This window comes from Desmodus rotundus, chromosome 4 (genome assembly GCF_022682495.2).
Source record: "Desmodus rotundus isolate HL8 chromosome 4, HLdesRot8A.1, whole genome shotgun sequence".
NCBI lineage: Eukaryota > Metazoa > Chordata > Mammalia > Chiroptera > Phyllostomidae > Desmodus > Desmodus rotundus.
In genome coordinates this window covers 89170371-89193151 of record NC_071390.1, presented here as the reverse complement: position 1 = coordinate 89193151, position 22781 = coordinate 89170371, and the positions used below count along the sequence as shown (strand labels likewise).

General features: G+C 39.5%; 1 protein-coding gene across 2 annotated transcripts in view; it reads left to right on the top strand.

Annotated features, from left to right (window-relative positions):
• The window catches only part of HPGDS (hematopoietic prostaglandin D synthase), a 30643-nt gene that overhangs the window by 3434 nt on the left and 4428 nt on the right, over positions 1 to 22781 (top strand). For both annotated transcript variants that reach the window (XM_024574930.3, XM_053922779.2), the window contains exons 2-4: positions 6273 to 6414; positions 6849 to 6941; positions 13933 to 14042. In XM_024574930.3, the coding sequence (XP_024430698.1) occupies positions 6282 to 6414; positions 6849 to 6941; positions 13933 to 14042 (336 nt within the window). In that variant the 5' untranslated portion in view covers positions 6273 to 6281. The remainder of the gene's footprint in view (positions 1 to 6272; positions 6415 to 6848; positions 6942 to 13932; positions 14043 to 22781) is intronic.

The following is a 22781-nucleotide window of genomic DNA, read 5'->3' as shown; positions in this document are numbered from 1 at the left end:
GCCAGTCAAATCATATTTAGGTCTCTAATCCACCCCCTCGTTATTTCCATGTATTATGTAAAGTTGGTATCTAATTCAGTGTGTTTTTTCTCTTTTGTCTCAGGACCATTTCAGTCAGGTCCCCCCTGTAATGTCATGTCTATTGAGCATATCTGAGGTTCTGTTTTGAGATGCTATGCACCCATGTATGTCTAGTCCTGAATTGCAAGGTTTTCTATGTCTTGCTATCTGGTAGGTCCAGTCCTTTCCTTCTGTTTTCTTAATTTGTCTTGGCTAGTTTGGTCCTTAGCATTTCCATTTGAAATTTAGGATCAGGTTTATCTGTAGACTCTCTTAGATTTTGAATATAGACAATCATTTTGATTGCAAATGAGGACAATTTTGTCTTTTCTTTTCCACTCCTTACCTACCTTGTTTATCACTATCTTACCTCAGTGAGCTAACTAGGCCATCCACACTGTGTTGAATAGTAAGCGTGATAGCGGGGCTCTTGTTGTCCCTGACATCAAAGAAAATGCTTCTGTTGGCTTCCCGTTATGTCTGATGTTTGCTCTGAGTTTTTTGTAGAGACTCTTTTAGGTTTAGTAAGTTTTTCTCTATTTCCAGTTTGCTAGGAGTTGTTCTTTTAAAGATGTTTTTTTAGCACAAATAAATGTTTAATTTTATGAATTTTTTAAAAAGCATGTATTTGCATCGACTAAGAAGATAATATAAATTATGATTTTTCTCTTTTAATCCATTACTGTTGTAAATTATGCAGATGGGTGCTGAAACATCTTTCATTCCTGGGATAAGCCCTATCTTGTTATTGTATTTTATTTCTTTTTATACACTAGTGAATTTGAGCAGCTAGTAAGTTATTTAGGATATTTATATCTATGTTTATAAGTAAAATTAATCTGTAATCTTCCTCTTTTAATTTGACTTTTTTCCATTTTTTAACTCTCTGAAACTACTTGCAGAAGACAAGAATTACGTTTCCCTTGAAGAATAAATAAACTCACCTGCAAAGTCAGTGAGGTCGTTTTATATCCTTCATTGGTGTTAACTAATTACCAATTTGGTTTCTTTACTGGTTATTGTTACATGCAGGCTGTCAGGCTGTCAGTTTCTCTTTGATTTGATTGTGTTAATTTATATACCTCTTAAAATTTTGCCATCAAGGGTTTCAATTTAGTGACATAAAGTTATTTTTAGTGGTAGCTTGCGATTTTTCATGATCTGCTTTATCTGCTATTATGATCTTTTTAAAAAGATTTTATTTATTTATTTTTAGAGGGGAAGGGAGGGAGAAAGAGGGGGAGTGAAACATCAATGTGTGGTTGCCTCTAGCACACCCCATACTGGGGACATGGCCTGCAACCCAGGCATGTGCCCTGACTGGGAATTGAACCTACGATGCTTTGGTTCACAGGCCCATGCTCAATCCACTGAGCTATACCAGCCAGGGCTACTATGACCTCTTTTTATTTGTAATATTAATTATTTGTGGCTTTTCATATATTTTCCTCTTTATCACCCCGAGGTTTATCATACCAGAGGTTTGCAATTTGATCTTTTAAAACACTTTATAGAAATAGCTGCCAGACCCTAATTTCCAACAATACATCCCTCCAGTGTCCACCCCCTACTCCCCTTGCATGTGGGATTTCATTCTCCTTTATTCTGAAGAAGCCAGACTCCTGCCTGGCCACCACTTCTCAGAACGTGGGGTCCTGCTCACTGCATTTGTTTTTGTTCATTTTGGTCCAGGCAAAATTTATCTTCCCTTTAATCCTAACTATATATTTTCTATTTGTACTTCATTTTTTATTTTATGTGTTTGCAGAAGGTTAGGTTTATTAAAGAACATGATCTTGAGGATTTGAGTTCAGTCAAATCACACAAAGCTGGAGTCTTACCTCTACTAGGGTAGGAACTGTACCTCCCTTTCTTTCTCCCTCCCTCTCTCTCTTTTTATTCTCTCTCTCTCTCTCTCTCTCTTTCTCTCTTTCTTTCTCTCTCTCTTTCTTTTCTTTTCTTTTCTTTTCTTTTCTTTTCTTTTCTTTTCTTTTCTTTTCTTTTCTTTTCTTTTCTTTTCTTTTCTTTTCTTTTCTTTTCTTTCTTTCTTTCTTTCTTTCCCAGTTTCTCCCCTCAACCCCATCACCCCCAACTCCCACAGTCAATCCCCACCATTGTCCATGCCCGTGAGTACTCTATTTGTATTCCTTTGCTTGCCCTTTCCTTTTCTTTCCCTTGTTACCCCTCCACCCCCTGCCTCTGGTCACTGTCAGTTTGTTCTTTATTTCCACATCTCTGGTTCTGTTTGCTCATTTGATTGTTTTGTTGATTAGGTTCCACTTATAGGTGAGATCATATGGTATTTATCTCTCACTGCCTGGTTTATTTCACTTAACATAATGCTCTCTAGTTCCATCCATGCTGTCATGAAAGGTAGGAGTTCCTTCTTTCTTTCTGCTGTGTAGTATTGCATTGTATAAATGTACCACAGTTTTTTGGTGATACTCATTTACTGATGGGCACTTCTACTGTAAATAATGCTGCTATGAACATTGGGGTGCATAGGTTCTTTTGCATTGGTGTTTCAGGATTCTTTTTTGTTTGCTTGTTTGTTTCAGGATTCTTAGGGTATAGTCCCAGCAGTGGGATCACTGGGTGGAAAGGCTGTTCCACCTTTAGTTTTCTGAGGAAATTCCATACTGTTTTCCACAGTGGCTGCACCAGTCTGTATTCCCACCAACAGTGCACTAGGGCTCCCTTTTCTCCACAACCTTGCCAGCACTTGTTTGTTGATTTATTAATGATGGCCATTCTGACAGGTGTGAAGTGGTAACTCATTGTGGTTTTAATTTGCATCTCTCTGATGGCTAGAGATGTTGAGCATTTTTTCATGTGTCTATGGGCCCTCTGTATGTCCTCTTTGGAGAAGTGTCTATTCACTCTTCTTTTTCAACTTATACTTTTTGCCAAGCACTGTATTTTATACACAATATTTTCATTACCATTTTACAGGTAAGGGGACTAAAGCTAAGAACAGGTGACATGCCCAAGATCATCAGGTAGTAAGTGGCAAGGGTGACTCCACAACCATATCTTCCCTTCGCCCTTGAAGTTGTTCTTTGCTGCATCCCTTGGTGGAGGCTGGTATATATTTTACTTTCATCCTTTTAGTCCATCATTCTTATGAAATAGCCCATCATTCTTATGAAATAAAGTCTTCAATAAAGTGAAATTGTTGTGAGAGATAGTGCTAAATGCAATGAGAGAAAAATATATATTATTCTAGACACTATCTTCTATACTTATCTTGAGACTTTGTTGTAAATTTTCTTATCTATTTTCATTGTTCATAGAAGCATTTACTTGAAATTCCTAATCTTAGTTTTTATGCAAAAGGTTTACAAAATATAAAAAGGATTTTTAAAATCAGTAAATATCTCCAACTGCATTTACCTTTACTGTTTGTTTGTTTGTTTAGTTAGTTAGTTAGTTATAAAAATGGGCACATACACCCTGAAAAACAAAAGTCTTCAAGTTTGGGATTTGTAGATGTAGAAATCAAGAAAACACATTTTTGTTTGGTAGAAAATATAATTTTACGAGTAAATACAAGAGCATGATGTGCCAGTACAGCTTCATTAATGAGTCCTGACTGTTGAAAGGATGTTCTGGAAAACAAGATAAGCATTTGTCAGATGTTCATGGGCCGGTGCCAAATCTTAGATTTAAAGGTATATTTGCAGAGAAATGTAGATAACTACCAGTCTATGCCAAGAGTTTTAGAATATCTTCTTTACTTGGGTGAAATACAATATAAAACAGCATTATGTTACAAATTAACAATGAGCAACCCTTTGTTTTCATGCAGAATTCAGGAGTTAGACATTGATATTTATGTGGCATTTGACCAAATAAGACAAAGTTTTATGTTTAAATTTTAATGTTGACTTTAATGGACACATATGCATCTATATATACATAAAAATATGTAACTTCTTTATTGCCTTGGAACTATTGACCTATGACTACAAAAGTCAATTTATTTTTTTCTTTAAAAATATATTTTATTGTTTATGCTATTACAGTTGTCCTAATTTTTCCCCTTTTGCCCCCCTCTACCTAGACTCCCCCATTCCCTCAGGCAGTCCCCATACCATTGCCTATGTCCATGGGTCATGCATATATGTTCATAAAAGTCAGTTTAAAAAATTATGTAAAATGCTTTTCAAATATAAACTGCAACAAATAGTGACACTTGTCCCACTCTGAAGATTTGCAGGGGAGGGGTTGAGATTTAAAACATAGACCAAGGAACTGTAATGACTATGCTTTTTATTTCCTCGATAAGAATTTTTCCTTTATTATGATTACATAAAATCTTTCTGTATTTTCAGAAGGAAATCTACTGCTTTGCGTTTTTAATTTATATTTTTGTACTCTCATATCTTTCCCACTATTTACTTCTAAGCTCAGCATTTCTAAGGGACTTGAAAATACTCTCATTGTTGTGACGGGCAATTCATTTAGTTCCCAACTTGGAGCTTCCTGTGTGCGTGCTTCCTCCCCAAAGGAATTTAGGGCTGTAAATCTTGGAATACTTGTTAGTTTAGTCCAGTGAACTCTTCTCTCTTTGAGAACAGTCCCTCACATATTGATATGTGCAGAAGATACCACATTTCACTTGGGTGGGGCCTGGACTGGCTAATGGGAGTGGGACAGGACACAGAATGACTAGGGTGACTCTTTCTAACGAGGAGCACCCCCTCCAGTCTACCACATCTGGACATGGAGGACCTGGACCCAGAGAAATGAATTCCATAGGAATCACCATCATCCTCATGTCCTGTATCCTGAGGGGGTCCAGATAGTCCACCAAACAGTTTTTTCTCTCTATCATCCTCTCCACAGATAGAAACCACGAATACATGAACTTGAAATATGAACTTGGTAACCTAGATTTTATGATTTGTGTTTGACCTCTTATATGATGTGATTTCAGATGGAACTTTGAAGCTTGAGCTCAACTTCTCTTTTTATCTAATATCCCATTAATATCTTTGAAGACTTCCTTAGTAGAGAATAAAATATTTATATATGCTGCCTTAAATAATTGTTATTTATGATTTTATTTATGAAATGTTATAATTATATTTATTTTTAGTGTGCTGTACTCACAGTGTTTATTCTTCACTATGAACCAGTTGAAAATTATTATTATTAATAGCTAATAATTACTAAGTATTTAGCATTGTTCTAAATACTTTACATGTATTACCTCTTTAAGTCCCCAAATCCATATTAATGTCTTTACCTATAAAGAGTGGAATTTAAAATTCAGTGAAATTTTGTTGACAAGCGCCAAAATACACAGCAACTAATGGAAGAACTGAATTTCAAATGAAAGTGTTTTTTTCTCAGTTGCCTAATTATTATAAAATTACTATACAGTCTACTAGTAGTGCTTGAAAAGAATTGTTTAAAAACGATGGAAATGACATCATACAAGTCACATGACATTTACAAAATTAAAATGACCTACATCTAGCCAATATAGCTAGTATTAGAAAGCTCTCTGAAATATAAAGAAACTTTGCTTTCTTTCTTCCTTGCTCCTCTAAGGAGGAAATGGAGAAATATGTTCAGCATTGCCCCATCCCAACAGAGGTCCCCAAGACAGGGCATATTTGCATGGCGCAAGCAGCCCAGTGGAGCCTGAAGCATGGAGAAAAGAGAGCAATGTTTCCCTACGCCCTTGACTCCTAGAGGGAAAAGCCATGGGTGCGGACAGAGGGAGTCACGGGTTGGCATGGCTGGCTCATATTCCTGTTCCGTGTACCCTGCCCTTGCCGCCTGTACCCAGCTGTCCTCACAAACTCAGCCGTGTCAGCAAACAACAAGCCAAACGTCAAACACCAACCATTGCAAGTAACTATAAGCAGGACAAAAACATCTTAAAAACTTTTGACTCCATCCTCTGAGGGTTAGTGTGCAGATACCCTCCTACTGAGAAGCCTTTTCATAAATAAAATTTGAATTTGGTTAGTTCACCAGAATGTTCCAGCTAGTTCTTAAAAAAAGAGAGTCATAATCTTCTTTCAAGTCATTCCCATATGCTATTATGATGGTGATTTATAATTCCGGTTTTAAAATACCTTCTAACGTCTCCAGTTATCTCAAAAGATGCCATAAAGTTTTCAAAATGTTCCCAAACAAAAATGCTGAAACATCTCTAGAGGGCTGTAAAAATAATTTCTCCACTTTTCTCTTTCCAGAATTACATAATGCCGAACTATAAACTCACATATTTTAACATGAGGGGGAGAGCCGAAATTATTCGTTACATATTTGCATATTTGGATATAAAATATGAAGACCACAGAATAGAACAAGCTGATTGGCCTGAAATCAAACCAAGTAAGTAGCACAAATAATAGTTAATTAAAATATAGGGAAAATATGTTTTCAAAATGGTTTACTTTCCTCATGTAAATGAAAAAAATAAAGGATTTTAATCTCACATAGATTTATATTGAGAAACAGCAGTTCTTTGTAGCCCTGGCTGGATAGCTCAATTGGTTAGAGTGTTGTCTTGATACACCCAGTTGTGAGTTCTATCCCCTCAGAGTGCATATAAGAATCAACCAATGAATGCATAAATAAGTAGAACAACACATCAGTGTTTCTCTCTCTCCCCCACTTCCTCTCTCTCTCTCTCTAAAAAGATCGATAAATAAAAATTTCTTTAAAATAAAATTATCCTTTGTTTTCACAATTATCAGTAAACAATGGAAGTATTTTAACTTTTGATTTTATTATGGAAGTTGATTCTTTGCTTGTTTTATTTTAAGCTCTTCCATTTGGCAAAATCCCCATTTTGGAAGTTGATGGAGTTTATCTGCACCAGAGCCTAGCAATAGCAAGATACTTGACCAAAACCACAGGTAACATGTTTATTGTGTTTTAAGATTTTTGATAACAGAAAAAATACATTACATATGTATATGTATATATACACAGTATTCATTAAATAACTTTATTATTGAACACTATACTGCAAAGAAGAATGGAACTGATGCTAGAGAAGTATGAAGTTACCATATGTGCTGATTTAACTTTCTTTTCTTTTTATTTTTCTCTTTTGTGCTTCAACAGTTTATTTCTCCTCTAATTGAGGCATTGACTTTGAAAGACAAGTTTGATTAGAATATAAGAGAGTGATGTCTCTGGGAGTAGAAAAGAATGTTAGTGAGAAAATAACTTTCAGGAGATAAAGCAATCTTTAGTTTATAAAGTGAATTTCCCATCCCATCCCTGAATTACTTGCCTTTTTTTGAGAAATAAAACCAAAAATTTTTTGTTTGGGGGAAAACGTGTCCTCTGTCAGCTGGACCTGAGTGACAAGCAGCTTACACGGTAGCTTCTCCGCCTGGCCAAGTTCCACCTCCTGGGGCTGCGCACAGGCTGTCACTGGACACGTGGCGTTTGCTGACAGCTAGGAGCATTCGCAGCATTCTCGGGGCGGTTCCCATGTGCAGCCTTGCCTGTCAGTTACTGCCCATCTTACTTGTAGATGAGAACTAAGGAGTCCCATCTTGAAAAGATATAAAAGATGTCCATATGGAGAGAAGTCAGATAGTAACATAACCTGTATAAGGATTTGAAATCTGTTCCAAGACGCCCTTGTGGACGTATCTCTTCTTTGTTCTTTTTGTCTCTGAACATAATTTGCAATGCTTGGTTGGGGGGGAGGGGAGGGAGTTGTTCTTCCAGTGCCACCTTGCAGTTCACCACAAGGAGGAAACACAGATCTGATTGGTTAAAGTCCATGTCATAGTTTCTGTGTCTTTTTTCGTGCTTCTGAGTATCCTTATAATCATTACTCTAAACTCTCTGATAAATTCTTGTCTCCATTTCATCTAGTTCTTCTGGAGAAATCTCTTGTTCTTTCATTTGGGATCTGTCTCTTTGTCTTCCCACTTTGGCTGCTTTCTTTGTATTTGTTTCTATGTATTAGGTAGATTGTAAAGACTCCCGAGCTGGTCTTTCTCAGACCATGTTTGTGGCTGGCCCTGGGCAACCTGTTGGACTCTATCAAGAATCCGCAGTGCGTGCCTCCCTCGACTGGGCCTGTTTGTGGGCAGAAAGAACCTGGCTGCACACTAAGGTTGGCTTTTACCAGCCCCTACTCCAGGGGAGGGTCAGCTAAAGTCTCAGAGATCCGCCTTACTTGTTAAAGTTAATCAGTGATATAGCCTTAAACTGTAATCAGCAGCCTGGTTTAAGCTCCACAGTGTGGGACAGAATCATCTCTGCAGGGACTACGGCTTCCCTTCAGGCTGATGCCACTTGGAGAGGTGTCCTCTGCCTGAGAAAGATGGTCTCTGCAGTGTGGGGGGTGACTCAGCACAGGGATCCTGGTGGCCGTTCCTCCAGTTCTCTCCCCAGAGCCACCAGCCCCGGACTCTCCTCACACGCCTCTAGTCCACTCTGCCCCCCACTCTGACAGAGCCCAGGGCAAGTGGCTGCAAACAAAATTTTGTGCATTGGCTTTAAGAAGTTCTCTTAGTTTCCAGCCATCTCTCCCAGGCAGACAGAAACCCTGCTGTCTTTCATGGCTGGGTGGTACCTGAGTTCCTTTCCCGGCTGTGTTGCTGTAGGCTGGGAAGCCCAGCTTGGGGTTCAGACCCCACATTTCTCAAGGGGATCCCTCTGGCCACTAAAATATCCCTTTGGCACTTTTTTGTCACTGTGTGATCTTTCAGAGGTTTCTCTATCTTATTTTTAAATAAAAATTGTTAAATTAAAATTCTTTAAATTCTATGACTAGTCTATTAACCTAACAAATAGTAACAATCTACTTAAAATTCAAATATAGCCATTACCATATTTCTGCACAGGGAGCACGTACACTACTCTGCACAATCCACATGAATATATAAAGTATTGGTCATTTAATGAGACAAGACCTAGTCGGCGCTTCTTGTCCTTACTCTCTAAAGTCTAAACCACATATGTTCATGTGGATCTTCTTGGAGATGTGTGAAGCCACTTTTACTTTTTTCTCATCTTGGTTTCTGGCCTTGAGATTGTATAGAAGTTTTTTCTCCTGTCTTTCCAGATTTCCTCCTAATTTTTTTCTAAGCCTTTGTTTCTCACTCTTCCCCTCCTGCTCCCCATCTCCCTTTCTATGACTTGCACTAGATCCATCTATCTCTTCTCCTTTTCCTGTAAGCTGCCTAATGCCATATTTGAACACCTAGTTGTAGCCGTCAGTATCTTGACTGGCAGAGTTTACCTTATTAGGAGTTGTTTTTGAAATGTGGGCTCTGGGAAAACATCATAGTGCCTTTGAAATTAATGTGATCTTAGTGCCTCCTTAGTTCAAAGCCTGGCCTGAAGTGAAGAGACATTGTTATGTTTCTTCTGTCTATCCTTGGTCATAAGGCTTCTCTCCAGCTAGTGTTCCGTTGGTTACTCAAGATGATTTCTCTGCAATTTAGTTGTAATTCCAGATTACAACTGCTCCTGGGAGGAGGTTAATGTAGCTTCTACTTACTCCTCCACCATCTTGGGTCTCTGTCCTGATTTAACTTTCCATTAGTTTCCTAGACAGTTAATTTTATTTTATATCACCCACTACCCTTCCTGCCCCACATCTCCTTGCTCTCAAATTCTTATTGGAATGTAGTTGAAAAATTGGACAAGTGTGTCTAAAACTGCTCTTGCTAGCATGTGTATCATAAATTGTCAGAGATGATTAACTGGAAATTTATATGGCATATGAAGTTTGAAATTCTTTAGACCATTTAAACCATGTACTCAAAGTTCTTCATCCTAATCACACTGGAAAAATGAAAGAGGCTGTTTGCTTTGCTTCCACTGAAAGCCATCTGAGGCGTCCTAGGGGTAGTTGGCTTCTGGGTTGGTCTGTTAGCACTTGCATCCATGGCACTGACAAAGAGAAATAAAACTGTCAGCTCTTGTCTTTGCCTGAAGCCCTTTCTCCCATCCTACATCCTTTTGTCTTCTCTCTCTCATAATGCCCTAACATCATTTTTGAGTAGAAAGCTATATTTGGCTTCTTTTAAAGTCTTTTTTTTCTGATCAATCTACACATTCACCATGCCCTGATTCCAAGCCTATAACCCCACACCCCTGCCACAACCACTGAGATCCAAGCCATAGACACACGTTTAGCTCACAAATAAAATAGGTCATAATTACTGGGCCTTATTTCTGAACCAAAGTAATGTATGTATATTAAAAATATAAAGTTTCTGGGCTTCCGGCCAAGATGGAGGCGTAGATAGACACAATGTGCCTCTAGCACAACCAAAAGAAAGACAACAACAATTTAAAAACAAAAACCAACCAGCACTGTCAGAAAATCGAATTATATGGAAGTCTGACAACCAAGGAGATAGAGAAGAAACACCCATCCAGACGGGTAGGAGGTTGGGGAGATGGGCAGCCGGGGTGGAGAGGACTCACGTCAAGGTGGCGGCTGACGGAGTCAGCAAGGTGGTGGACTGTGGAGCCGGGTGGGCAAGGCTGCAGCGAGGCAGCAGCTGGTGGACCAGGTGACAGAACACGCAACCCAGGGCTCCAGCATGGGGAAATAAAGCCTCAAACCTCTGATTGAAAACACCTGTGGGGGTTGAGGTGGCAGCAGGAGAGACTCCCAGCCTCACAGGGGAGGTCGTTGGAGAGACCCACAGGGGCCTAGGGCGTGCACAAGCCCACCCACTCGGGAACCAGCACCAGAAGGGCCCAATTTGACTGTGGGTAGTGGAGGGAGTGACTGAAAACCGGCAGAGAGTAGAGCAGGCGCCATTGCTCCCTCTTGGCCCCTCCCCCACATACAGCATCACAGCGAAACGACCAGCATTACCCCGCCCCATAAATACCTAAGGCTCCGCCCCTCTATGTAACAGGCGTGCCAAGACAAAGAAAAAAAATGGCCCAAATGAAAGAACAGATCAAAGCTCCAGAAAAAAATACAACTGACAAAGACATAGACAGCCTATCAGATACACAGTTCAAAACACTGGTCATCAGGAAGCTCACAGAATTGGTTGAATTTGGCCACAAATTCGATGAAAAAATGAAGGTTATGCTAAGAGAAACAAAGGAAAATGTACAGGGAACCAACAGTGATGGGAGGGAAACTGGAACTCAAATCAACACTGTGGAACAGAAGGAAGAAAGAAACACCCAACCAGAAAAGAATGAAGAAACAAGAATTCAAAAAAATAAGGAGAGGCTTAGGAACCTCCAGAACATCTTTAAACATTCCAACATCTGAATTATAGGGGTGCCAGAAGAAGAGGAAGAACAAAAAATTGAAAACTTATTTGAACAAATAATGAAGGAGAACTTCCCCAATCTGGTGAAGGAAATAGACTTCCAGGAAGTCCAGGAAGCTCAGAGAGTCCCAAAGAAGCTGGACCCAAGGAGTAACACACTGAGGCACACCATAATTACATTACCCAAGATGAAACAGAAGGAGAGAATCTTAGAAGCAGCAAGAGAAAAGGACACAGTTACCTACAAAGGAGTTCCCATTAGACTATCAGGTGATTTCTCCAAAGAGACCTTACAGGCAAGCAGGGGCTGGCAAGAAGTATTCCAAGTCATGAAAGGCAAGGACCTACATCCAAGATTGCTCTATCCGGCAAAGCTACCATTTAGAATGGGAGGGCAGGAAATGTGCTTCTCAGATAAGGTCAAGTTAAAGGAGTTCATCATCACCAAGCCATTATTATATGAAATGTTAAAGGGATTTATCTAAGAAAAAGAAGATAAAAAATATGAACAGTGAAAATGACAGCAAACTCACAGCTATTAACAACCACACCTAAAACAAAACCAAAGGCAAACTAAGCCAACAACTAGACCAGGAACAGAACCACAGAAATGGAGATCATGTGGAGAGTTATCAACAGGGGAGTGGGAAGGGGAGAGAAGGGGGAAAGGTACAGAGAATAAGTAGCATAAATGGTAGGTAGAAAATAGGGTGAGGTAAGAATAGTATAGGAAATGTAGAAGCCAAAGAACTTATATGTATGACCCAATGACATGAACTACAGGGGGGGAATGTGGGTGGGAGGGGTATGCAGGGTGGAGGGGAGTGAAGGGGGGAAAATAGGACAACTGTAATAGCATAATCAATAAATATATTAAAAAATAAATAAAAATATAAAATTTCTATGCACTAACACATATTTCAACAAATGAAATTCTTTGGAAGTTTAGAAGACATAGAGATTACTTCTGACTTTATGGAAGTTTGACTTTAAATGAAAATGACATGTGAGTTGAGCTTAAAGGATACCTAGAATTTCAAAAGGAAGACTTGGGCTTGGGCAGAGTTTCTCAAAATTTATATGCGTCAGGATAACCTGGGGGCTCGTAAAACACAGAATGCTCAGCCTTGACTTCAGAGATTGTGATTCAATAGTCCTGGGGTAGGACCCCAAAATTTGCATTCTTAATGATTTTCTCCATGATGCTGATGCATGCAGCTGGTCCGTGGACTTCTCTCTGAGAATCTCTGGGTTAGAACATTCCAAGCAGAGAGAAAATGACATGAGACAAAGAACACTTTCAGTTTTGCAGAGTGGAGTAGCAGAAAGAGGTATAAAAATAGATTGGGATCTGGTAAGAAATATTCAGAGTATGGATGTCATTTTTTAAGTAATTGTAGGTTTTTTAAATTGAGACATAAGTAGCATCTCACATTGTATTTGTTTCAGGCATGTAATATAATGATTCTATAAATTTATATATTGATAAATGATCACCATGATAAATATAGTTAACATCCATAACCACACATAGTTAGAAATATTTCTTATGGGGCTTGTTGAAGGAAGTTCAGGAGCCAAAAGGACACAGAGCACACTATTCAAAAGGAGGCTGAGCTGAGATGGGTCTGGACTTTAGGACTAAAAGTGTTGATAAGGAGTCATCTGCATAAAATTGATGGCCAAGGCCCTGAGCACGGAAGTGAACGTAGGGGTGAAAATAGGTGTAGAGAATCCATGATGTATTTGGAAGGACTTTTCAAAGTCAGAAAGATCAGCCTCTGAGTATCACATACACAAAATATGGAGAGTTTATAGAAGGACTCCAAAACACGAAAGCATTTCTTTCCCTTTAACAGCTTTGCTGAGGTGTGATTTATATATAATTCACTCATTGTCAGTATGCAGTTCCTTAATTTTTAGTAAATATACACAATTGTATAAAAGCAATATATTTTAAATTCTTCCATACTGAAGGATTTTAAATTGACAGCAGTGAGAAAATGCTTAGGATGGCCAATGATTGCTTAGCAAAATGATGATTAATGAATGGTAAGAAAGGGAAAAAAAACACCACTTCTATTATTTTAAACGTATAGTTTCTAGGAAAAAATGCTCTTGACAAAAACTGTCTGCAAAAATGAAAATAATTCTTTTTTACAAAATAGATGAAAATATATATACAGGTTATTTATTCTGGTATTTCTTGTGTTTGCAAAAGATTGGAAGCAACCTAATCAGTGGAGGGCAAATAAATTGTAGCACTTCTCCTTAGGGGAATCCCATGGAGCCGGTGAAATAGTGAGGATGGCCTTCAGTGACTTGTAAGGAAAAAAATCTCTAGGAAAAGTGGGAGAGGTACATATGGAGTGGGATATTATTCTTATTTTCATAAAGAAACAATGAGAGCATCCAGAGGAAACTAATAAAAATATGGTAGTACGTAGAAGGAAAATGAGGTGGATAGGGACAGGGGTGGAAGTTAGTCTTCATTGTCTACTGCTTCAAATCGTTTTGAATTCTTGAACTATATGAATATATTGCCTAATTAAAAATTAATATTTTAATGTAGTAAATTAAATTGAACGTATTTGTGAGCATAAAATGGTCGCTCTCTGTTCCACAGATCTGGCTGGAAAGACGGAACTGGAACAATGTCAAGTTGACGCCATTGTGGACACACTGGATGATTTCATGTCCCGGTTTCCTTGGGCTGAGAAAAAGCAAGATGTAAAAGTAACGTGATCAGTTTGTGATTACTGTTATTAATCATATCCACTCGCTAGACATTATGTTAGGTGCTTTTTAAGTCCCTTTTTTATCAAAGCTAGACAAACCTATAATTTAAAAATGTCAAATTATATTAAAAAGTTCAAAACAAAGTACAGTGATTCTCACCTAACCTCTCCACAATAACCCCTAAAATGCAATCTTATTTTTAACGCTTTTAGCTGTTTCTTTAGGATTTTCACATCTCCATATTTCTATAAGATATGTAAAATGGCTTACTTTGATTCACTAATTTTAGATTCTGTGAGCTTCTTATTATAGTAATAAGAATTTAACTCTTACACAGTCATCCTCTCTGCTTCCTGTTCCCCTAAACTCCTGACATAGTTGTATTAAATTTTTGGTGAAATCACTGTTTGGTGATCACATTAGTGCCCCCGTGCTGTGCATTGTAGTATGCTTTGATGACACTTCCTTTCTCACTTTCCTCGTCAAAGTTAGTAATTGTCTTTCATTTACTTTGTTCTTGTTAAACCTTCCCACACTGTCCAACAGCCTACCAATGCAATTACTTAGAGTCCATGATACCATAATCTACTATTTCCATTATTTTCTTGGAGACACGTGGTCAGAGCCCTCCACTGTCCTCTGTAGAGCTGTCTAGGCTTCCGAACCACGAACAGCATCGCACTTCCCTTCACTGCCATCCCTGCCGCGTCTTTCCCTTGAGTTGGAGTCCTGTCTGCTGGATGCCGTCTTCCGTCTTTTTTCCCTCCTTTGTCTATTTGGGGCACAGCCTCCAGCATCGCAAAGGGTAATAAAGTCTTGATGACAGGAGATACAATGAGGGAAGGCAGTATGGATAGGTCCCTCTTTGGACTCTGGTTTGGTTGCCCCACACTGCCGGTGCACAGTTGTCATCCTGGAATCTCTATTGTCATTTTGGATGCTTCTTTTGGTCCTTTCCTAGGCTCATTCTCCTGGTTTCTGTCCTTGTTGCTGTGGAGCAATCCAATGGCTTACTGAGCATAGGAAATGTTTGGGGCCTTTCAGCCTCACATGCAGGTCATAATTTGGCTGGGTGTAGAATTCTGTGTTGAAAGCAAATTTTCTTGAGCATTTGGAAAGCAATCCTCTATGGTCTTCTAGCTGTTGAAAAGTCGGAATCTGATCTAGTTACTGATCTTTTGTATGCCACCTTTTTCTCTCTCTGAAAGCTGGTGGGCCACTGGCCCTAGAGCTCTGACATGGCACACTGGTTGGTCTTGGTGTGATCCTACTTTACTCACTGTGCCAGCTCTTTTCCGGGCCCCTTAACATCTGGGATTTGTGTACCTTAATTCTAAGAAATTTCCTTTAATTATTTCACTGATAATTTTTCCCCTTTTCTCTTCTTTGATCCATTATATTGGAATTCTCACTATTCAAATATTGGATCTTTTCTCTGTTTCCCATACTTTTTTGTTTGTTTGGGGTTTTTGTTTTTTGGTATTACTTTCAGGAAGAATTCTTTAACTTTATTCAATAACCCTTCTCTTGAGTTCTAAATGTCTGATATTGTGTTTTTAAATTGTTAAAAAGTCTTTCTATGATGTTCTCTGTTTTCTAAAAAATATTATTTCTATCTATTTAATGGATACAATATCACCTCCCTACCTGTTGTATGTTGGTTGAAAGTTGCCATTTTTCCTCTTTGTCTTGGTCTCTGTCTTTCCCCAGGTGTCGGACCACCCTTTATAATCCATGATGAAGAGTGGAAAAACGTAAAGGTTTACTCATAAAAAAAACTCATGGTTCTCAGCATGTGGATGAGGTTTTTGATTTTGAGCCTGACTAGGGAAGTACTTCCCAATATCACTGTCTTCAAGTATCTCTTCTTGCACTACAAAGAGTACTAGAGGAAACTTTCAGTCTCCTGCCCAGAGATATAAAGACCCGGCTGCCAGCGTTCTGGGAGACAAGAAGCAAAGAGAGAGCTAAGAGTCTCAGAAGCTGACCTTCAGCACACATGTGTTCATTTACACTCCTTATTTTAAAAATATTATGCATGACAACTCCCAATCCAGAGATCATCTGCGTCACCCTTTCCAGCCTTCTGCTAAGGTGTCTGGCAGCATACAATGAAGGGGGAAATCTTATGCTAAAATGACTTTTTTTTTCACAGTTTTCCACCAATCCTCACTTTATCCTTTCCCTTGCCTCCTTACTCCCAATTCTAGAAGTATCCTACCACTTCCTGAAATTTTTGAGGGGTTCTTGGGGTAGATAGTGCTAGTTTTGGGCTTTCCCTTCACCCATCTGCTTTACAGCTTCAAATTTTGTTTGCTCATCCCCTTTCCAGTTGTCTGTCCTCCTTGTGGGCTCTATCTTTTCAAAAAGTTGCATTTACTGTAGTTTGGGGAATATATATTTATTGATTCCCCGTCTTTATCCAGAATTGTACGTAGACCTTGGTTATTCTCCATTACAGCCCCTAGTGGTTTCCTTCAGGGTACTCTTCAAAACCCATATCTAAAAATACATTTACTTGTCTGTCTCCTCCAGTAGATCAAACCGTGAGGGTAAGAATCACCTCTGCATTATTCCCTGGTCCCACATCTATCTCAGAACCTTATTTTAGTAGATATCTTATTTTACTAGATATCTGTGCACTGAGTGATAGGAAGAGCTAAACTGATCAAACACTCACCAGAGGAGGCGCTGCTCTAACTGCTGTACAGGTGCCCCTCAGTCAGACGCCCCTCCTCCTGGAACAGAAGTGCTTTTGATTGTCATTCTCACATCGCAGATAAAGTAACTGAGAAACAGTAGTCCCATAGTTGCCCATGTCACACAACAAGTCGGCCTGGCTAGAGAACTCATATCCTCACCATCTACACATACTTTCTCTGAAATTAGTGACTAATTCCCAAAGTAGGGAGAAACGGTTGTTACCCTTCATTTCCAGATGAAGAAATTAAGGTTCATGGAGTGTAGGCCACTTCCTAAGGTTATTTAGCCAGTAAGTAGCACACAGGAATTCTAACCCAGTCGCTCTGACTCGGATTCCACGTTCCTGACCACCGGGTGCAGCGCCACCCGTGCGCAAATATTTTGTGCACTTCATAGCTTAAGGCCTCTATCCAAAAGCTTTTGGATATAGAACAGAACAGATGGCAGTCTTACAAACTCAAGCATATTTATTCTAAGGACTGTTTATTTAATAAGGATGTTCTGATTTGAACAGAGATATTTAAAACATGAAAGTATTCGCATTTACTAATTCCTTGACCTAAATGTAAGGTGTGTGTGGAGACACACGCCTACAACTAATCAGGACAAAGTCTTAAATGAAAGCTCAGCTTTGATGACGGAGATATATTTGGACTCCAGGGTCAGAATATCAGGCTTGAATCCTGATTCTCTTCTTACTAGTTGTCACTTGACTAGCTAGCAGTAGTTCAAATCCTTGTCTATAAAGTAGGGATATCATAGAGTCCGCTTTGAAGTGTGTTGGGAGGATTCAATGGCACCAATGGCCTATGGTGAGGTAGAAAGTGTTCAGTAAACATCAGCTACTATAATTGTTACAGTGTCGTCATTTAGTCCTGTGCTCATTGTTTTTTCTTTTATTTGTCAGACGTGATATGCATATTTCACATACCCTTATACATGTAGCACAGACAAGTAGACACCTAATCCCCAATTTGGGGAAAAGTATATAAAGATTTTATCCCACATGCCAAAGCCCCCACTGATTGGCAGTCTGTTGGCTTATGGGCTTACCCTGACCCCTTTCTCTGTTTCATACCCTTCTGTGCCCACCTCACAGAGGAAAATGTCCTTTCAGTGTTTATGGCAAGGGTGACATTCTACTTTTGTATTAGAATAACAATGCTCTTACAAAACATCGACCTCCAAAAAATTTTACAGAACATAATCCAAGTTCATGACTAAATCATGTGAAGGCATAACCTGTTTCAGAAATGTTGGGAATGGCTAGGACTGTCTGACTAGTAAGCAGAACCTGGTTATTGCACAAAGAAAAGTGCATAGTACTTTTGTTTCATTCCCCTAGTCTCCTTTCAGTAGGTTGCATTGCTGCCACCTTGTGGTCAGGCAGAATTTTCGAAAGCAGAATATTGATTCAATAAAGATGAATAATGTATATAGTTCTCTTATTACATGTGCTTTAAAATACCATCACATATTATCAGGAACTACTATAAAGGACACATGGACAAAACCAAAGGGGAGGGTGGAAGCAAGGGAGGGAGGTGGGTTTGGCTGCGGTGGGGTGGAGGGGTGGGGAGAAAATGCAGACAACTGTAATTGAACAATAATGAAGTAATTTTAAAAAGTCTATCACATATACATACTCAAAAATATGTTCATATTGCTAATAATTCCATTTCCTGTTTTTTAAATTAATTTAAATCTAATTTAAAGGCAAAATAATGTGTCTGGACATTGCTCACCCTGATAATCCTTGATCTTACTGCTAACTTTTCTTCGGTTATTAAATATCTGGTTCAGTTTCCTCATCTGAAGAACAAGGGTGAGGGCGGGATGGAGGGTGAGCAGAATTGAAGGAACGCTCACGGCCCATTTCCAATATTCTATGATCTTAGCAGTGTGGATTTTAAAATAATGCTCCTAAAAGTCACTTAATAGAATACCATGGTAATGCCTTCTCAGGATGAAAGCCCCCACCTCATTGCTCTCTGGAGGAGGCAGTACATTTAATTAGAGAGTCCACCAAATACAAGAGTGGCTGGCTGTTTAGGATCTGTAAGAAAATGCATTTCAGAAAGTATACACCTGGGGGGAAAAAGGATGTATAATCCTGCTTCATCTTTAATTTATTTTGGTGAGTATTCTTTAAAATGATGCTTACATAGTAATGGTGATGCTTGTTGCTTATTCATTAGACTGAGATGACTCACCAACCCTGTAAAGAGAGCCTGGGCTGAAGGAGAAGTCAGCAGCAGGGAGAGGAGATTTTTACTTGACACTGCACGTGCACAAGCATCGCTGTCCCTTCAGCCGTGGAAATGCACATTAGAAAAAGCCACAGAACTATCCCGGGGAGCAGGCAGGAGTTTTTAGAAAGCTATCCAGCAGCTACATCCCATTCCATTCAACTCCCTCCTGTTTCTAGCTATTCTGGGACAGCCACGTTGACCGGCCGTTTCCAGCTGATGCTGAGCTGAGCTGAGCTGTGGGAAGTACCACACAGCTCCGGTCCCATGTGCCAGCTCAGAAATTCTGTGTAAGGGGCAGGAGAACTCACACAGTTTTATTTAAAACTAAGATTATATTAGCCATGGAGAACCTTATGTACCAAGGTGGTATAGAACAGTGGAAAGATACAAAGTCAAGATAATGACAAAATTTCCAGCTTCAGTTTACAAGACCTGGCAAATCTGTATAAATATGTAATGATGCTCTTGCAAATACAAGGCGTTATGTTACAGTAATCTGTGTTGCCTAGTAAGTCATAATAACAATAGGAAGTAGATCAGCAAATTGGTGAAGTGGTTATCCACTACCTGAATTACCTTAATAAAGGCTGGATTTTATGACAGGCATTCCTCAGAGATACTGTGGGTTCAGTTCCAGACCTCTGTGATAAAATGAATATCTCAATAAAGCAAGTCGCACATTTTTTTGTTTTTCCAGTGCAAAAAAATTATGTTTATACTATACTGTATTCTATTAAATGTGGGATAGCATTATGTCTAAAAAATGTATTACTTTAATTTAAAAATTACTTTATTGCTAAAACGTGCTGACCATCCTCTGAGTCTTTAGTGAGTTGTAATCTTTTGCTTGTGGAGGGTCTTGCCTGATGTGGGTGGCTGCTGACTGGTCAGGGCTGCAGCGGGGCTGCCTGGCAGAGCAGTCAGGACACACAACACTCATTCACCAAGTCAGCTGTCTTACTGCACGGGTGCAGTTTGGGACACCCCCAGACAAGGACCACAGTAACATCAAGGACCACTGACTACCTCAGATCACCATATCAAGTACAATAATAACGGTAAAGTTTAAAATACTGTGAGAATTGCCAAAGGGGACACAGAGACATGAAGTGAGCAAATGCTGTTGGAAAAATGGTGCCAGAGACTATTCAACACAGGGTCGCCACGCACCTTCAATTAGAAAGCACACTGCCTGCAAAGAGCAATAATGAAAGGTGCAATAGAACAAGGTATGCCTAGGTACGTCACTTATGAATATTAATACATTACATACATTTTAAATAATGTTGAGTTTGACTTACTTTTTTATTTTTTAAATATTTTATTAATTATGCTATTACAGTTGTCCTGACTTGTTCCTCATGGCCGCCTCTACCCAGCGCCCCGCTCCCTCAGGCAATCCCCCACACTGTTGTTCACATCCATGGGTCATGCACATAGATAGGTTCTTTGGCTTCTCCGTTTCCTACACTGAACCTTACGTCCCCATGGCTATTCTGTAACTACCTATTTGTACTTCTTAATCCCCTCACCTCTTCCCCCACCCCCCCCACACCCCGTCCCATCTGGCAACCACCAAAACACTGTACCCATGATTCTGTCTCTATTCTTGTTTGCTTAGTTCATTTTTTACATTCAGTTGCTGATAGATTTGTATTTATTGCCATATTATTCTTTGTAGTTTTGATCTTCCTCTTTTTCTTAAATAAGTCCCTTTAACATTTCATATAACAATGGTTTGGTGATGATGAACTCCTTTAGTATTTTCTTGTCTGGGAGGTGCTTTATCTACCCTCTGATTCTAAATGATACCTTTGCTGGGTAGAGCAATTTTGGCTGTTTGTCCCTGCTTCTCATGACTTTGAATATTTCTTGCCAGTACCTTCCAGCTGGTTTCTCAAAAGAAGCTGACAGTTTAAGACACAGGTGGCAAACGCAAGGCCCGTGGGCTGAATCCGGCCCTCCACATTGTTTTATCCTGCCCGGCACCTTGTTTCCACCCAGCGGCAGCGCTGAGCTCTCCCTTAACTGTTAAGGAGGAGTTACATTTATACAGGCCTAAAATTACATTCGCCCCTTTGAAGGCAACCGTGAGGCTGATCTGGGCCCTGGTGAAAGTGAGTTTGACACCCCTGGTCTAATGGGACTTCCCCTGTAGGTAACTAACTTCTATTCTTTTGCTGCTTTTAAGATTCTGTTTTCATCTTTAACTATTGTCATTTTAATTATGATGTGTCTTGGTGTGGTCCTCTTTGGGTACAACTTGTTTGGGACTGTCTGTGCTTCCTGGACTTACATGTCTATTTCCTTCACCAGATTAGGGAAGTTTTCTTTCCTTATTTTTTTCAAATAGATGTCCAATTTCTTGCTCTTTCTTTTCTCCTTCTCGTACACCTATGGTGTGAATGTTAGAATGCTTGAAGTTATCCCACAGGCTGCCAACACTATCCTCATTTTTTTGGATTTTTTTTTCTTGTTGTTCTGATTGGTTGTTTTTTGCTTCCTTATGTTCCAATTCATTGATTTGATTCTGTTTCATTCACTCTACTATTGTTTCCCTGTGAATTATTCTTTATTTCAATTAGTGAAACCTTGATTTCTGACTGGGTCTTTTTTATGCTATTGAGGTCCTCACTAAGTTCCTTGAGCATCCTGATAATCAGTGTTTTGAACTCTGCATCTAATACATTGCTTATCTCCATTTTGTTTAGCTCTTTTTTCTGGAGTTTTGATCTGTTCTTTCATTTGGATCACGCTTCTTTGTCTCCTCATTTTGGCAGCCTCCTTGTGTTTGTTTCTGTGTATTAGGTAGAGCTGCTATGACTCCCTGTCTTGGTAGTATGGCCTAATGTAGTAGGTGTCCTGTAGGGTCCAGTGGCATAGCCTCTCCTATCACCCCAACTGGGTACTCAAGGCGCACCCTCCATGTGGGTTGAGTACACCCTCCTTTTGTAATTGAGCCTTGATTGCTGTTGGCAGATCAATGGGAGAGATTTACCCTGACTAGTCAGCTGCAAGAACTGGCTGTGACCACTGACCACCAACCTCCTTCCTCCATGAAGGATCAACTGTGCAGGGGCAGGGTGGTGGTGCTCTGATGTGGTCTGTAGCTGTCCACTGGGTGTGCAGGCTCTGGGGTTTCCTGGCTGATGCAGGCCAAGGTCAGCCCCCACCTGTCTGCCTGTGGCCACCCTGCCTGAGCTAGATAGCAATCTGAGATGGCTGCTACTTAGGCTGCTTCCAAATCTTGGCTATTGTAAATAACACTGGAATGAATGTAGGGGTGAACATATTCTATCAAATGAGTGTTTTGGACTTCTTTGGTTATATTCTCAGGAGTGGAATTGCTGGGTCATAAGGCAGTTACATTTTTAATGTTTTGAGGTATCTCCATACTGCTTTCAACAGTAGTTGCGCCAGTCTGCGTTCCTACCAATAGTGCCATAGGGTTCCCCTTTCTCCACATCCTCGCCAGCACTTGTTCTATTGATGATAACACTTTACAGGTGTGAAGTGTAATCTCTTTGTGGTTTTAATTTGCATTTCTCTGATGATTAATGACCTTGAGCATTTCTTTCAAGTCTGTGGGCCATCTGTTAGGAGCAGTGTCTGTTCAGGTCCTTTGCCCGTTTTTAACTGTTGTTTTCTTTGGTGTTGAGTTGTGTAAGTTCTTTATAAATTTTACATACTAACCCCTTATCAGATGTATCACACTGGTGAATATATTCTCCCATTCAGTTGTCTTTTCATTTTTATTGATGGTTTCCTTTGCTATGCAAAA